This window comes from Cyprinodon tularosa, unplaced genomic scaffold (assembly GCF_016077235.1).
Source record: "Cyprinodon tularosa strain WSP-4 unplaced genomic scaffold, ASM1607723v1 ctg310, whole genome shotgun sequence".
In the NCBI taxonomy this organism is placed as follows: Eukaryota; Metazoa; Chordata; class Actinopteri; order Cyprinodontiformes; family Cyprinodontidae; genus Cyprinodon; species Cyprinodon tularosa.
Window position 1 is genome coordinate 1,350,454 of NW_024039020.1, and position 17,718 is coordinate 1,368,171.

The 17,718-nt window shown below is 39.9% G+C and overlaps 2 protein-coding genes across 5 annotated transcripts; one reads left to right on the forward strand and one right to left on the reverse strand.

The window, feature by feature from the left end:
• The first annotated feature begins 3,230 nt into the window (after positions 1 to 3,230).
• Positions 3,231 to 9,199, forward strand: LOC119788185 (tumor necrosis factor ligand superfamily member 10-like). Of its 4 annotated transcripts, none has more exons than XM_038292375.1 (6): positions 3,232 to 3,458; positions 4,810 to 4,929; positions 5,279 to 5,315; positions 5,430 to 5,549; positions 7,859 to 8,091; positions 8,174 to 9,199. In XM_038292375.1, exons 1-6 carry the CDS (start codon positions 3,345 to 3,347, stop codon positions 8,381 to 8,383), a joined length of 834 nt encoding a protein of 277 aa, XP_038148303.1. In that variant the 5' UTR covers positions 3,232 to 3,344; the 3' UTR covers positions 8,384 to 9,199. The 4 variants fall into 4 exon arrangements, with proteins under 4 accessions (XP_038148305.1, XP_038148303.1, XP_038148304.1 ...); XM_038292374.1 differs by having other exon boundaries at positions 3,234 to 3,458; positions 4,804 to 4,929; XM_038292377.1 differs by lacking the exon at positions 5,279 to 5,315 and having other exon boundaries at positions 3,231 to 3,458.
• Positions 9,200 to 10,601: 1,402 nt separating this feature from the next.
• On the reverse strand, positions 10,602 to 17,220 carry msl2a (MSL complex subunit 2a). The gene is made up of 3 exons (XM_038292341.1): positions 16,195 to 17,220; positions 12,963 to 14,350; positions 10,602 to 12,204 (listed from the first exon to the last, which is right to left on the reverse strand). Exons 1-3 carry the CDS (start codon positions 16,334 to 16,336, stop codon positions 11,902 to 11,904), a joined length of 1,833 nt encoding a protein of 610 aa, XP_038148269.1. The 5' UTR covers positions 16,337 to 17,220; the 3' UTR covers positions 10,602 to 11,901.
• Positions 17,221 to 17,718: the final 498 nt, after the last annotated feature.

Below are 17,718 nucleotides of genomic sequence, written 5' to 3' on the forward strand. Positions count from 1 at the left end.
TCAAGTCAGCTTTTATTGTCACTTTCATTATATGTACAAGACATACAAGGGAAATGAAATTACGTTTACTCTCTAGAAATATACAAATATACAAGAAATATACAAGACTGACATTTACAGACTGACATAAAGTGCGGGACATGACAGGTAACAGTGATAAGATAAATATAAAGTATAAACATTACAATAAAAGCAATAAAAGCAAAAAAACAGCAGCAATAGTTTATTCTAGGCTGAGGTAGTGCAGGTAAGGTGCAGTCTCTGGTACACTGTATGTGTGTGTGTGTGTGTGTGTGTGTGTATATTGTGACACAACATGTGTGTGTGGGTGTGTGTGTGAGAGAGAGGTGTGTGGGTGTGGGAATAAGGGCCAATTTGTTCACAGAATTAACTAAACTCAACATTGATACTATTATGACTCAGCTTCATAGAATCAGCATCACAATTGACTGTTTTTTTTGGTTTTCTATGACTCTAATACACTTACTTTTACATTATTTACTAAGTAGCTATATAATGTCTACCAAAAATAGTGAGGGTATCCAATGACTGATACGATTTTGAACATGAATATACTTGCCTGCGCCGATGTGTCGTATTTAAACTATATAAAAGGGAATGGAGGAAGTCTGACTTCAGAGCTCCTTGATCAACCTGTCTTGCTTATAAATCCTCTAGGCAAGAGAGCCAAACTACTTTTGCTTTCTCACCTGAGTTTATTTCTCAAGTAGGAGTTCAGTTCTTCTCTCTTTAAGTTACGAAAAAAATTATCCCTGTTAAAAAGCTGTTTGCATTAAATTAAGGTCAATATTATTGACTGACTGGGTCTCACAGAGAGCAATGACACCTATTTTGAACAAATAAATAAAATTAATCTTTATAAGGCCTGTTGCCTTTGGGACAGAAGACAGACATGTCTCTGATTGTGTCCTCCTTCTTGCCTGAGGCCAGAAAGCCTTAAAGTATCACTTACCTCCTTCATTCCTCTGCGCTAACAAGCCTGAGAACCGCTTCATTTCCTGGAACTCAACAGGTATATATCCCCTCTTCCACTTTCTGAGCTCCTGATAAGTAAAAGAGACAAGCCCCTCTGTGTTCATTTAATTTTTCAATGTGAAGCAGAATAGTAAATCTGTTCCAAACCTGTCTGAGCTACCTTGTTCTTTCTCGGTTTTTATAACAACTGCACGTAAGCAGCTGTGTTTCACATGCATACGTTTTAATTGTTAGGTGGAGTGTGCATGTCCAAGAGCTTTGTATTCCCTGAACTCGACTCCCACATCCTCACTCCAACAATGGTGTAGGGGTCAGAGGTGAAGGACTAAAAAGTAAGGAATCACTCCAGGTTAAGCTCTGCAGAGTAAATGGTTCCCATGTGCCAGGGCTGCTCCACAGCCATAACAATCACAAGGCCTTTGGCTCCAACCCATTTAATCACCACACAATAGCTGGATGGGAGTAGAAAGGAGAGTATTTTCATTTTTATTCCACATGCTACTCTATAACTACACACCCACGTCTATCCTGTAGTTGCACAGTTTGCAAAAGATGCTTTAAAATGGACAATGGATTATTAAGTAAAGAAAAAATATTTTTTTTCATAGTGCTGTTGACACAGAACATGTTAGATGCTTTGTCCTAAGTAATCATGGGAAAGATTACTGTCTTGATAGTTATCCTGCAGATAGACAATATGTGGGGTCAAACCTCCCAAGGTTTTGTAAAATTATTACATTTTACAAAACCTGCCGTACCCACCAGACATTTACCAAGCAATCCACCAGGCAACCGGCGTGTTCTTAATTACTCAAATTAATGGGAGGGTCTAACACAGGGGCGACAGTGGCGTTGGATGGAGAAGTTTGCCCTGTAATCGAAGGGTTGACGGTTCAAGCCCCGACTCCGACTTTCATTGTCGTTGTGTCCTTGGGCAAGACACTTCACCTGCATTGTCTACTGATGGTGGTCAGAGGGCCCGGTGGCGCCAGTGTACGGCAGCCTCGCTTCTGTCAGTGAGCCCCAGGGCAGCTGTGGCTACAATGTAGCTTGCCACCATCAGTGTGTGAGTGTGTGTGTGAATGGGTGAATGAATGTAGTGTAAAGCACTTTGGTCAAGTCTCCTAACTTGAATAAAGGCGCTATATAAGTACATGCCATTTACCATTTAACAATTAACAACGTAATCTAAACAATTCCAAATATATAAAATTGCTAAATCAACTTAAATATATTCCAACTACCCAAAGAAGAAAACTAAATTGTTACACATTACTAATTACAAAGATACAGCATAAATGGCCACAACAGATACATTTTCTTTAATTAGAGTCAATATAATATAGATCAATCCAGATGAGTGGCTGAACTGACTCCATAGAGAGCCTATATTATTATTGGCACACAAAATGAAAGTTAAATGAAAGGGAAAAAGTGTTCAACACTAGGATTCGCAAGGAATTTGATAATGGTAGCTGAGGATGACTATAAAAAAAGCCCAATTATTCATACTTGTAAATGGAAGACAACCTGGACAACTAAAATGCTTACACAGTCAGTGATAACTTGTTGAGAAAGGGGTTTCTTCTTGGCCAGATTCTGATCCTCTGGATTCCACCCAACACAGATGAAGTAGGAGAAGAGCACTGATGAGACATTTGGAGCTTTTTTTGACTGGTGAACCTCTGCGTTGTGTGATAGTCAGAAGATCCACAAGACACTGCGCTTGAAGGCGCTCTCCTTGGGCTATGATGCTAAAAATAAAGTATTTGGATAACTTTAGGAGAGTTGTAGCCTAGTGGTTAGGGCATTGTGCTTGGAATCCAGTGGTTCTGAGTTCATCCCCACTCCCACAGGCTGACACTCTGTGTCCCTGAGCAAGACCTTTAAGCCCACACTGCTCCCTGTGTGCTGCACAATGGCAGCCCACTGCTCCCCATGGGGATGGGTTAATGCAGAGAAGGAATTTCGTTATTCTATACTTGTGACAGTTTAATGACAGTAAACAAGCTGGAAAACATGCTGCCCTGCTGAAACTGAAGTAGAATGTTTCCCATTGGAGCTGAAAATCTTCTAAAATATCTCTTACACATATAGAGATTAAATTTGATCTGCTGCATAAAAAGACAGAAGCAGTGAAAATGCTCCAAACTTGGATCTTTTTAATAACACTGACAACTTGAGGAAGCTGAATCCCTGCAAACCTCCTTTCTGCTCCACCTCCATACTGTGTCCGCCCCCCACCCTGTTGCTTCCCTGCAGAAAGGCAGAGGTGTTTGACCAAACTTGCTCTGCTGTGACTGGGAGTGATTTCTGACTTCTCCAAACTTATCTCCACTCTGCGTGATATGGCCATCTCTGTCTCCCTTCAATGCCTTGGCCTCGTTATCCTCGCAGCTATCCTCTTGCAGACCGTCGCGGTGGCCATAAGCTTTCTGTACTTCAACAAAGTCCTGAACACGGTAAGACATGCGTTTTGTTCGACTTAATGCATCAGGTTTGCAGCGTTTAATTGCTGCATTAAAATGACTACCTGTGAAATAAATAAACCCGTCTATAAAGGCACAGACATGTAACTTCATCAAACCTATCGAAAACATTTCCTTTACATCCACATATGACGTAGAATGTTTTTTTCCCTATTTAAATAAACGCACCATAATGACTTTATTAAACATAAGAAGCGTGACGACATGTTTAGGTCCCTCACGATCATGTGGGAATTTCTGCGTAACACCGGACAAAATCCCCCCCCCAAAAAAAGACTGTATGGCGAGTAGATAATATAAAACAATAGGAGGAAATGAGACTTGTTCAGACTGAATAGGTTGTGGCGCACAAGAGCAACACGTATCGAAGGTCAGCGAGGCGTTTGTGACAAGTGGTGAAACGCCTCTGATTAAAAAAAAAATCATGTAAATCATGTTCTGGGCTCTGATTGGCTGAGTCTAGAAATATATGCCTGTGTTTTATCGATCACACCTGGGACCAATTAAAAGTCAACTACGTGTTTTGTTTATGCGGGTTGAAACTGTTTGGCTGGTGGCAAATAGAAACTGCAGCTTGTTGCATGTTTCTTGGTTTGGTTACTACAAAAGTGAAAGACTGGAAATAGTGTATAAACAGCATGCATGTTTATTTTATTTTTTGCAATGTGCACAGACAGTAGCAATTTTTGTTTAGTTTTTTTTTTTTTTTACTTTTAGGTCATTATTTTTTTTTATTATTTTACCAATAAAATACCAAGGATGGGTCATTTGCATATGTATCCACCGCCTCCTGTTTATACATCTCTGCAGCTCCTATAAAGATATGGTTGAACTTGGCTGCTTTAGGCCATAACTTTAATTGTCAGATGCACTGAATGGTGCTCCATTTCATATTTTAATTTCTGAGATATTGAAATATCAGTTGACTATATTTATTATTTAGGTGACCTATACAATAATTCTTATGCACAGGGTTTAACTTTTAAGTTTATTAAGTTTAAACAGAAGCTGCATGCCACACTTTTCAGATATTTAAAAAGAAAGTGAAAAAATACGTATTTACTCTCTGCTTTGCTATTGTCAAGTACTTTGTGTTGACTTGTTATGTAATAACCTGAAGATGTACATGACTAAAACTAAAGCAGTACAAGATGTATTAAACCTAACAAGCTAAGGGAACAGAATAGATCACACAAAAGGCTTTACATTTACAGTAATGACTAAATATATTAACTTCACTGTCTGCATCTACTATGTGGCTGAAGATACCCCATCCTGCCGCTTTATTAACAGTAACTGAGTTATTTTAAATTTCAAGATGCAGGAGAGTTTTTCGCTGAGCTGTCTGACCAATTCAGACTTCCAGGATTCAGGAGCCAAGGGCAGAAAAAGCAGCGACCCCTGTTGGAAGGTCAAGCAGCAGCTCCACCACCACATCGAGAAGGTTTTGTTTCAAACTTCTTGCCAACATTCCTGATATTAATAGCCATTTAATTCAGCCTTTTCCCCTAATTTAGCTTCTTTAAAGCACTGAATGGCCATCATTGGGAACATCTATTTCAGTGATCTTGAATTTTAAGGACCTAACTTTGAAGAAAAGCTTAAAATCAGCTCCATATCTGGAGCATAATCTGACAGCTATTTGGATGACTGAGGGGTTTTAGTGGCTCTGGGGATTTTATAGATTATGAAAATGATTTAGTTAGTTAAAAACGCCATTGTCTTTGGGATAATAGATAACGTGTAGACCAATTCATTTACTTTTTCCTCTGCCTCCATCTGTTTCCATGCAGAAGATTGCAGACAGATTCCAAAGGGAGATATCCAGAAGTAAGAACAATTCCCTCATTGACTTATAACAGGCTTTTGTGTGACTTTTCCCCAGTAAAAATGCCCTGTGGAGACTATTGTCTATTTTTTTCTGACTGTGTGTTTTTTTTGCAGATAAGTTGACGGGGGTGCTTCCTATTTTGGGCCCCGGGGTCCGTGGGGTGCCTCTTCCGAAAGTTGCTGCACATGTGACCGGTGTTGCTTCACTTCCAAGGTCTCCAGCAGCAGCAGAGAGTAAGGATTAGTTTATTGCAGCTGGAGGCAAAAACATTTATGCTCAAATGGAGTCATTAAAAGTCCAACTGAAGGACTGTAAAAAAGGATTCTTCCTCAGCAGAGGTATTGACAATCCTCACCCACATATAAGCCCTCCTCTTTACGAGGCAAAAGGTGAGGATTTAGCTTCAAGGCATCCACTCTGCTCAGACTCGGTTACCTCCTCATACCTGGGTCTGTCAGGACCTGCAGATGTGCAGCCTCCATTCAACAACCATGAAAATAGCAGGGCTCTGCTTTAAGAAAGACACTGTCCCAGTTAACCTTCTTATTGCACATGGAAAATTTGTAATAAATCAGGTTTCTTCAGATTTGATTCAGGTTAAACTTCCATATTTAATTGTTGTATTTATACCCTCTGGCTCGCTAAAAATGTGTATGATGCTGATTTTTAATTGTACTGCTCATTTTGACCATCCAAGCTATGCATAGTTTCTGAAGCCAGTAACTGTCTGTCAAATATCAAATATGGGAAATTACCTGCTGTTAGATTCAAACAAAATGAGGATTATTATCATTTGCCTTTGTTCTAAAAAAATAAAAATAAAAAAATCCAGTAATCAGGCAGCATTTCACTGCTTTATCCGCTACTGTTGAAAGTAGTCTTATACAGCTGGGTGTCATTTTTGACAGTTTTTTTCCTTCTTTTTACAACAACTGCAAAATGCCAGTTTGTACCTGATTTTATTACTTAAGGAACATCTCTAATGTATGATCTTTTGTTTTAAAGGCTGAATTTTTCGTTCCTTCTGTTGTGTTTTCCTCTTTAAAAAAAAAAAAAGAAAGAAAAAAATCCCCTTTGGTTAGCCCTCAGTCTTTGCACAATACTGTTGGTTTTAATATGAAGGGTGTTTTTTTGTGGTGACTCAATTTTTGTTTATTTTTAAAAAAGATCTACATTAGGTGTCACCAAAAGTGGGATGAGCTATTCTTCTTGATGTCCACAAGACAAAACAAAAATTCCTTAATTATGAAATCACTTAAAAATTAAGTAATCAGAAATCATTCCAATAAGTTTTACATTCAAATCCATTACATTATTTCTCAGTTTTATACAATATATATGTTAATTCACAACTCTGAAATGTAAATAGTGCATTCTCAAGTAATAACTAAAAGATACTTTACTATTCAGTTCACGGATATTCAGTGGGCAGTTATTCCAATAACTGATGGCACGATAAATAACTGTTCTCTTTAAGGCATTTGACTTTGGATCATCTGACCACCATTAGCTGACCTTGTCATAAAGAAATAAACCTGTTCACATCTGAAAATCTGGTTATATAAGACAACAGCTAAAAAAGAAGAGACAATGTTTCTAAAACAAAATTGTCGAATTGCAAGCCAACCTGTACTCTACCACTTAACCAGGAAAGTTGACAGTGCATACTGATAGTCTTTGTTCTTATGGAACAATGTAAAACCAACCTGACAATTAGGATCCAAATTGTAGTGAGTCACATGACAGTAGAATACCCCCTCACTTCTTTATTTTTGTCACATTGCATTTGCTAAAATACATAACGGGTTCAAGACGTTGTTGTGCAACATTCATGCTTCCTTATTTTAAAGTACTTAAGTTATTTTTAGGGGACAGAAAATAATATGTTTTGAAAATGTTAGAAAAGTGGTACTCTGGCTACATTTTCCCAGAAACGGATATAACACAGTATTTAAGAAAATATGAGGGGTGTACTCTCTGCTGTGAGATACAGCAGTAGCCATTCAATATTTCCCCACTTTCCTTTATGGGCCCTTGGCTGGTCCCCTATAATTCCTTTTGAAACGTCAATCTTTTACCTAAAGTATTCTATCTGTCTGATTTGTGGACATTAAGATCTAAAGAGAAGTGTTATCTCCTGGAAGACCCTGTAATTCAGTGAAAGGGTGGAGTCAGAGTAAAACAATATGTTGGCCCAGGAGAAGGCCAGTGGCAGGAAGTTGGAGGGGATTTGGCTGGGAGCTGCAGGGAAGTGGGCTGCCATTCGGCTGGTGTTTGACTGAGAACGGCCATTTTGAATGGCTGCTACTGTACTGTATAATTGAGGACATCTGTGTGCCTCTTGTAGTTCAAATTTACAATATTTCTAAAGGTACACTCTGTTCTTTAGGCATAAATTGTAAAATTGTAAACTGCATGAGCAAGTCTTGCTTTTCTTTGTACTTTACTTCCATAAGGACTGTTTACACTTAAATTTGCATTCTCAAACGATCTTTGATGACAGAGAAGAGCTTCTGAAATGCTATGGTTGGTGCTGTTGCAGGCCCACGGAGGAGCAGGGGGTACTCCGGTGAACGCATCAGAGCGTGGGAGGGCCAGAGAGGTCTGTCCTTCCTGCAGAACATGGAGCTTAAAGGAGGGGAGCTGCTGGTACCAAGAGCAGGCCTGTACTATATTTATGCCCAGACCTACTTCAGACTTCCTTCAGCTGGAGAGACGGAAGGAGAAGAAACGGAGGATGAGGGAGCAGAACTTGTCCAGTACATTTATAAAAAGGTTCAAGCTTTTTGCATCATTAGAAAATGAGAGGTGGAAATGTCAGAGAGGGTTTTTAACTATTGTTTGATCTTAACTGCAGATGAGTTCCTACACAGGACCCATCCTGTTGATGAAATCTTCACGGAGTGTGTGCTGGCCCCGGGGCCAGGAGCAGGGCCTCTTCTCTCTCCATCAAGCCGGTTCAGCCTTTCTGCAACCAGCTGACCGCCTTTTTGTCACTGTGAGCAACGCCAGCGCCATGGAGATGGACGGGAGGGCGAGCTACTTTGGAGCTTTTCTGGTGGACTAAAAGAGTAACAGAAGCTCTCTACAGAAACCGTAGCAGTCGCTATGTGAAGACACAGGACTGGCAAATAAGAAGAATGTTAAAGGAAACTTCTTCTGAAGAGCTGCAGGGATCTAAGCTGCTGAAGAGAACAGGACACACCGCCTCTTTAAAAAGTAGCAGAGATGAGCTGTTTCATGCAGCACGTTCATTCCGGCAGGAACCTATGAACACAGTTCATGTGCAGCAATGGCTGAAAACCAGAACATGTGGATTATGTCTGAGAAGCACTAAAATTGGGTTTCAACCATTGGAATTGGTTTCTATTGAGCAATTGACCAAATAGACTTTACTGTGCAATTGCACAACTTCTTTTTATGGACTCAAAAAACTGTTTTCATATATGGAATGGTTTCCTGTTAACTGATACTGGTTGGATTTATCTGAGCTTAAGTGCTTTTTTCTCAGGGTGTAAAGTAAATCTATAATTCATTTTGAGCTCAGTATAATCTGTTTGTTCCATTTTCTCAAGCATCACATTCCTGATATGATTTGCGGACCAATTGAGCCACAATACAAACCTTTTTTTCAGTTCTTTTACTAATTCTAATAATGTATTCACATATCCACTACCGGCTTTTGGTGCATTAAACAGGTCATTTTTAGGATGGACTGATTATACTAATAGTTGGAACTTTTTGTCATTAGATCAATAAATACGGACCCCAATATGTCCCTGCACCTGCAGAACCTATAGGGTGTTAAATGTCCCTTTGCCAGCTGCAGATAAACGTGTTTCTGTAGCCATTCACAATTCAAGCTGGATATTACATTTTTTTTTTTTTTTATAATTTAAATTGGTGTTTTATTGATACTAAGCTGACTCTTGGGTCCAATCCATCCTCCCTTTTCCCAAAAAACCTGCCACCACCACGGTTGACGGTTGGGATCTTACCATAGGTAAGATATCTGGTAAGGGTAGATAAGGTATCTGAAGTTGCAATTTTCAGTTAAGCTTGAAAGTGTCCTTTCTTTCTTTGCATCAGAACTGGTCTTCTGTCCTCTTTCCATTACACTGGACACAGTGGATTTGTAGTTTTTGGGTTGATTTATTTACAAGTTAAAAGATCATTGGTATATATATATATATATATATATATTATTTTTTTTTTTATATGAGGCCATGATGAAATCTAGTTTCACAACATTTTTTAAGCATTCTAATGGGATGACACTGGAAGCCATTGTTGGACAGCTTGATATTAGAAGCTTACACTTTGGAGTAAAGCTAATTAAAAATGAATGAGTTGCTATCTTTAAAAATCGAGTTTTTATATTGTTTTATCGAGTTACTCTGTAAAAAAAGTGAAATGAATCCATAAAAGCCCAGAATTACTGAGTTATATAGCCGTGATGAGCGAATGCAGGTTGAAACTCTATTAATAATCGGTTAGCAAAAGGTTCCCTAAAGACTTTTTACAAAATCAAAAGTGAAACAATTTTTTTCCACTTGAGTTCTGGATAGAGCATAGTGACAGAAACTTTTACCTTAAATGCAAAATGTTTTTTTTTTTTTCCCACAATTTTGGTATAATTACTGCTCTAAGTCACCCTGTCAGCTGAAGGTATGTTTTACAGCCTCTATACGCCAGTTAATGATTAATCAATTACTAAATTAGCTGAGTATTATTTCAATCGATTAATCTGACCCCCTACACCAGGGGTCAATGCTTTCCAAGCCAAGGACCCCCAAACTGATGGCAAGATGGAGCAGGGACCCCCTAATGATATATATTTTATGAAATTGTGTTATATCAAACTGGTCCTTTAGTCACTCTATTAAAGATGGAGTAATGTAACAAAAGTAATTTCTCCCTGGGATTATTAAAGTATTTCTGATTCTGATTCCTCATTGATGGGAAAGGTGTTGTGAATGAAACGGTTCCCAGCTTGAAAGAGCTCCTGTGTTTCCCTGAAAGTGTGCGTTGATGACTGAAATACATCCTCTCCCTTCATTTATCTGTTTACTGCAGTGTTTTGAATTTGTTAATGTGTATTTAAAGAAATTTCAGTTAGTGGAAAAACTGCAGGGGGACTATTAAGAAGTCTAGCCATCCAAAACTTTCACGACCCCCATGGACTCCCTGTTGAAGACCTCCGCTCTACACAGTAACACTCACCCAAACATAAAACTACCTAGATCACCTCTTTACACACAGTAAAACACACAAAGCTGAAAAAGTAAAAAACTATCTTTTTATTCATGTTGTGTTACATGTCACCATAATATGGCAGTGAATATTTAAGCAATAATTGTTCCTCCTCAAACAAGATATTATTTTACATTGCAAAAGAAAATATATATAAACAAAAAAAAAAACACAAAATTAGAGGTTCAAGTAATGCCCGAAACGAATACATCCTTTGAAATGAGCGCACACGGGAAGATAGGACATGTTTGCTGATCATACTGGAGTCCGCCTGCCACTCTCCTGGTCCACGAGGAGAAAAAAGGTGAGTTTTTCTCTTCGGTCAATTGTTTTTTCTTTTTGGTCACCAATGCTGGACTGACTGGCATGTAGTCAGAGCTGAGACAGTAAACACAAACACTGATAATGGACAGCCTCTTGAAATGTTTGTGATAGAACTGAAAAACTAAACATGGATACCAAACCTCTGACAGTATCAAAAATAATTTGGTATAATCTCTGATTAATCAGGACACAAGGTGTGTGTGAGGATGAGGGGGTGTTGCTGATTAACTATGGCTTCATTTTACCTACATAGACATGTCAGGGGTGTGGTTATTTTTCAGTAACTGGGAAAGAAAAAAATAAGGTTAAGAGCAGTGAGTCTCTCCGTTCCTTCTCTTATTGCCATGACGACCAAAACAGGTGTTTCTCAAGTTCTCACAAACTACCTCATCAGACTGATCTCAGGGGAAGCAAAATGTAGGCTGTTAACGTGGTTTTCCAAACAGCTGACAGGATTTAGGCAGAGTGGATGATCCGTAGCTTAGTCTGATTTTATGATCAAACTGTGACCATGATGAGTCTGGGTTCTGATGATAAAATAATGCCTTTTATAATAATAGGGATAACAGAATGGTAGAAATGTGATGAAATGAAATTGTGATGAAATGATGCTCATTAATATTTTTTTTACTTGCACATACTTGTGTGCAAACAAACAAAACTTGGAATGGGTTTCTATTGCCTCTTACAGTAACTCTGTAGTCTATGAGCAAAACAAAAAGCACCTGTGAAGTACAGAACATCCTTGGAACAGATTATACCTACAGACTGACAACGATACACACCAGTGCACAGGCACGATACCGGAGGCTTTGGCACACCCATGCTAATCTCACTAGTCAGCGTTTTCCAGTACAGAGAAACAGCAGGTTATAGAACAGGATAGACACATAGCTGCCATGACCCGAGTCCCCTTGGAGGAAGAGGAGTGAGGGGTAACAGGTCAATGATCAGCCGTCACATTCAATCAGCACCAATCTGTTGTTTTTTGGGGGGATTTCCTGCCTTTTAGCCAATCAGCAGCTCCAGGCTGTCGTCAAAGTTAGGATCCTGCGGGGGGGTGGCGGACAGAAAAGCTGTGGTCACTGGGGTCCCTGTCGCTGTGGCGACGTTGAGGAGGGTGTTAGTGCGGATGCTGGTGGTCGCCGGGTTGCGGAGCGCCGCGGCCGCCGTGATACTGGTCAGGTTGATCCCGAGGGTGAGACGTGTCTGCTCCAAGGCTTTCTCTGGCACGGCGAACGCCTCCAGCTTCTTCTCGCCGTTGGCCATGTAGGAGTTCTGGCAGCCTCGGCAGATACAGTCCAAGCACGCCTGGAAAACATGGCAGAAATTAGTGAACCCAGACTGTAGAAGTACTGCACAGTAGCTGCAGAATGTTCCACATCAATTTACCACTCAGGGCGGACACCAGCTTCGTTAAAACCTAATTAAGATCAACTGGAAACCCTTTCAATACAAATATCAAATTATTCAGTAACAAAAACATATAATATACAGCTCCATTCCAGAGAGTGATATATTTAAAGATTTATGTCATGTTCATGATTATGGCTTATATTTAATTAAAAACAATATTGCATTAATAGAAAATCCCAGCAATATAAAAGGATTTAAACACAGAAGTCAGCTGTGGAAAACGTCATTCATGTAGCATACAGCCTCTAATCTCGTGTTGAAATGCTGCATAATTCGTGTTGAGGGTGAACCTATCAGCTTGGGACACTCCTAGAGTGTTTACATAGGCTGCTTTAATATCTGTCTTGTCAGCATCATTGTGTCTGGTGTCTCTCGTGACGTTTAGATCAGACAGGACCATTGAAAGCTCTGCCAGTAGAAATTGACCCAGAAAAAAAACAAACTTTTAAGGATATTCTTATGTGTTCATGAAAGATCAGAATTTGTTTTTCCCATAATGGATTATTGTTGCTGATATTTCATCGAAGGAATATTTGCACACAACCCTGTGACAGTAGCCCACCACTGGACAGATGTGCAGTGTTAGAGGCTCCATAAACACAAACCCCAAAGGTTTAAAGATAAAACATCTCCATTCTAAAAAGTGATCTTACCTTCCGGTTCGAATAACATGGACAGCGCTGCCCCCTGCAGGTTAAAACTGATGGATTCTGGGTAGCTCTGCCACATTTGCAGCCCTTCTTCTCCACTGGCTTCTTGTAGGCAGGTCTGACGGGTGGCGTTGGCAGCACACAGCCTGGCATCGGCCGCTGATCTTTGCTCCGGTCTTTCGTCTTGGAGCCTCCGGTGCTGCGGGCCTTGGTGTGAGCCTTCTTAGAGTTGGGGTCCACGTGTTTTCTGGCACCTTTGTTGTGATTCTGCGTGGGGCGGCTGTGCTTGGGGAACGCGCCGTTGGGAACAGATGAGTATGTGTGCGCAGGTACGGTGAGGGAAGCCATGGGAAGCTTTGTATGCAGCATGTGTGAAGGGCTCGGAGTGAGTAATTGAGGAGATGAATCTTGAAGGATGGAGGTGATGGGAACAGGGTTCACCTTTTCCCTGTCGCTCTCCGAACGGGACCGCTTCCGGGTGGGCCTGGCTTGTGGCGGTTTGGAGGCAGGAGGAGGCTCGAAGGCAGAGGAGTGCGTGTGAGCGGCGCGGTGTGCTGCCATGTGAGTCCTGTCCGTGTGAATCTGTGTGTAGTTGTGGGCTGCGTCCAGCTGTATGTACATATGAGTGTGCGTTTTGTCTGTGGCTATGTGCGTCCTATCTGGGTTCACGTGAAGAGTGTCTCGATCAGGCTGAAGGGGATCCAGCGTTTGTAACACCTCTTCCACGCTGAGAAGCAACACTTCCCCCTCCTCCACCTCCCTGGTATTAGGTTCCCCTTCCCTGAGTGAGCACACAGTGCCTATTGTTGGGGTTAAAGGTGCAGTGCTCAGACCCAGTTCGAAGCTGCTCCCAGTGGTTTCAGACACAGACAGACCCAGATGCTGCTGCTCTTCTACCACCTCACATACTTCCAGCTCAGGAGAAGACGGATCCTCCAGTGCTTCTCCATTGCAATCCAGCGGTCCATTGAAGCAGAGAGGCTCCGAGGAGGAGCTCTGAGGAATGGCTGAGAGTTCTGCAGGAGCAGGCGGTGCCTCTGTGGGTGTTAGAGACTCAGGTGCAGACTGACCTACATCCTCTTCTGCTGATTCCTGATGCTCATACTCCTCTTTGTGGGACATAAGCACCTCCTCCAACAAGGCCATGACCTCTGGGGAGCCTCCCACGTGGCTGCTGATTGACTGAAGAAGTGGTGAATGGGTTACATAGAGGCAGAGCTGCCTGTAGCACTGCACCAGTAAAGACAGCTGCTTGTTCTCCTGAAAGCAGGAATAGTCTTTGCAGCGGCTGCACGATGACCTCATCTGCATCTTCTGGCCTTTGCAGCCCAAGCAGACGTAATGCTGACACTCTGGGTGTGTTGGGGAAATGGGATCCTCAAGGAGTTTACCTGAATCCAAAACAACAACAATAATTATTGTTTACACGTATTTAGATTGTTAACAGTACATGCATGCAGATATCAACAAAGGAATGAAACGGGAAAGCCGCCTTGTCTCATCTCATCTCTATCCTACATCCAGCTATGACGCGTTTGAAATCCTCTGTAATGTCAGTTAAATGTCCAGTAACAATTGTAAACAAAGTGTGTGATTTTACCACTTACTAATGCCCAATGTCTTCACCTCACTAAATGTGTAGAAAAAGTAACAAGAGGCAAAAATCTCTTTAAAATGACAGATAATTGTGTCCTTGTTGTAGATACTGATAGTTCAGTTCAGAAACAGCAATTCTCTAGTAGTTTGAGAGCTGTGCTAATAAATAATTAATTATCAAATGAGATGGACAGACTGCTTAAGGTGCTGAATGTATAGTCACATCTCACTCGTGCTAAAAAAAAACAAATAGAGCTGCTTTAAAAAAAAAAATTTAGTAATCTAAAATCAAATATTGCTAATAAAAAAATAAAAACAAACATTTGTTTCAAACTGGGGCTGAAACAACTTATTGAATGATTCGATTCTTGAAGTAATTGTCAACTAATTTAGTAATCAATTAATCCTTAACTGGAGTGTAGAGACTTTAAAACATGAATCTAGCTGACAGAGTGACCCACCTTGAGCAGCCATTATACCAAAATTGTAAAAAAATATATTTTGTGTGTGCCAATTTGCTCTATCCAGAACTCCCCAAGTGGAAAAGTTTTGGTTTCACCTGGTGTAATTTTGTAAAAAGTCTGTATAAGGAACCTTTTGCTATCCGCTTCTATAATCGGATTGATTAATTGAAAAATAATTGACACATTAATTGATTTCCAAAATAATCTTTCACTGCAGCCCTACTTCAAAATGTTCAACTGTGTGTAGAAAGAACCTATGTTAGCTGTTCTGTTGAGACGTATAATAGTTATTAAACCGTGATAAGTTTTAGTAGGAATCTCTCTCTGATAGTCAATTGTTTATTTTATTATAAAGGCTGTCTTCATAAAACAAAATAATCATATATTTGTGCTGTAGAAATCATGTAGTATCTTGTTCTTAATGTATTTCATGGATTTCAAAAGGAAGTCAGGGGAGGCTAAGATTGGTATCAACAGGATAGGGCTTTTAAAAAATAATCAATCAGTAGATCACTATATCCAACCTTTAGCTTGTTAACTTTCGCTTCGAGTTTTTTTTTTTTTTTTCGCTTAAGTCCAACATATCTGATAAAATACTACTAAATCCAGATATGCAAAAGGTGCAAATGTTCCTGGCTGGTACCACCATTGATTTATCTATAATTCCTATTCATAATTATTATACATTAAAGAACAAATATTCACAAAGCACTTTCCGTGTCATGCCTTTACAAACCACAACATAGTTTTGGTGTAAATAATGGATTTAGGGATTCAGATCGCTGATTAGAATCTATCAAAAGAAAGAAATCTAATTTATATCCCCCATAAATTCATAAGATTTGCAAGAACCTGTTAAGATGTGTTATTTTTTGCTTTGCTACTTGTTACCACACACAGTCTGCCTCACCAAAACCACATGGCTATGCAACGAGCAAAACAGCAGTCATCCGTCTTATCTATAGGACAGATGAGCTTCTCTCAGCCTTGGTTGCTAGGGAAACCGCAGTAGTGGGAAATAGTGGGAACTGCAGCATCTTCACACAGACCCACGAGAATTGAAGGCAATGTTACCCATAGTATTACGATTAAAATCCCCAAATGTGTGACTACAAAGTGCTTTAAATCTATATATGGGAAGACTAATGTCTAGCATAAATATTAAGGATGCTTACCACAGACAACACATGCCAGAGACTGACGGAAGAAGGGTAACTGCTTGTACATCTCTGTGAAGGTGTGAGGATTTAGCGGGTCACACTGCAGCACTGCCCGGGTGGCAGACACATACAGCGCGGTTGCGTCCACCGGATTCATAATGATGCGCTACCCAGCACCTGGGGGAAACGCCGTCCGAAGCACAGTATCCACAGCCAGCCAACTTGGATTAAAAAAATAAAAATAAAGGGCTAATGTTGCAGCTAGCAGCCACTGTACCACCTCAACGCAGACTAGGATATCAATCAATTGTGGACACAATGTGAAATGATGAGCATTCTGTAGACGTCTCACTGAAAGCGAACAATGTTGGCTAGCTCAGCAGGTGGCTAGCTTCAGCTAGCATCACCAGTTTGTTTAATGATATTTTCTTTTTAATCAATAAATTCCTTAAGTTCATAATTTATGGATATAAAGTAAGAGGAATAAGACCCCAAGTCATTACAAGAAGCACGTCTAAGGAAACTTATCGGCTAGCATCAAACCGCATGATCGAACGAGCGGAGATAAAAAAAAAAAGGTTAGCATGTTATTGCTAACGTTAGCTTAATATTCAGCAAAACGCTTTAATAGCTGATACTCAGCAATGATCATGATATCTATTTAATGCGCAATGCCATTACCTTATGAATGAGTTGACAGATAACGAACTAAAGCAAAAAATTTCCAATTTGTGTGATCGGATATTATCCACCAGGCGCGCAATATATGTAAACAAAGCTAAGGAGTTAGCATTAGCATAGCTAGCGGAGATTTAACCGTATCACTTGCACACTAGGAACGTTTTATACGTCACGCAGTAAAGGAATATGCGAGCTGCAACCCGAAGCCCTGCAGTTGATGTACGCTTTGCATAAATGCGTGAAAAGCGGCGACCTAACCATGGCTAATTTGCTGTATTTTAATAAGTGCATCAATCGTACGATTAACCACTTTTCCCTCACACCAGCCCCTCTCTGGAAAGGCACGCATATCACGCGAGACTTGCCGTAGTTACCCTGGTTACGGTCACGTTTTCTTGTTTCCCTATCCTCCTCTTTGCTTTCTGTTTTTTTTTTCTTTTTTTTTCTCTTCCCTGATATTTTTATTGTCAAAATTATAAAAATAATCTCTTTTGTATTTGGTAAGGTTGAGAGAAATTATAACAAATAAAATTGTTAAAATATTAAGGATAAGAAAAATTAGAAACTCAGTTTTGAAAGTAAAAATTATGAGACAAAAGTCTGTATTTGTGGATTTTTTTTTAGTTTACAGCTCAGGAAAAGTATTCTTTTGGCATTGAATATTAATTAATTATTGAATATTAATTGCTTTACGCAATTTTAAGTAACTATTCTTTCTGTTTGTTTATATATTATATAATATAAAATTATTCAATATAGCTGCCTCTTAAACCTATTTTTCAGACAGCAGAATCTCACAAATGTTGCTTTTGACTGGCAGAGTGGCGTTGAAGCCTAAAGTTGCATCCAATTTATGCG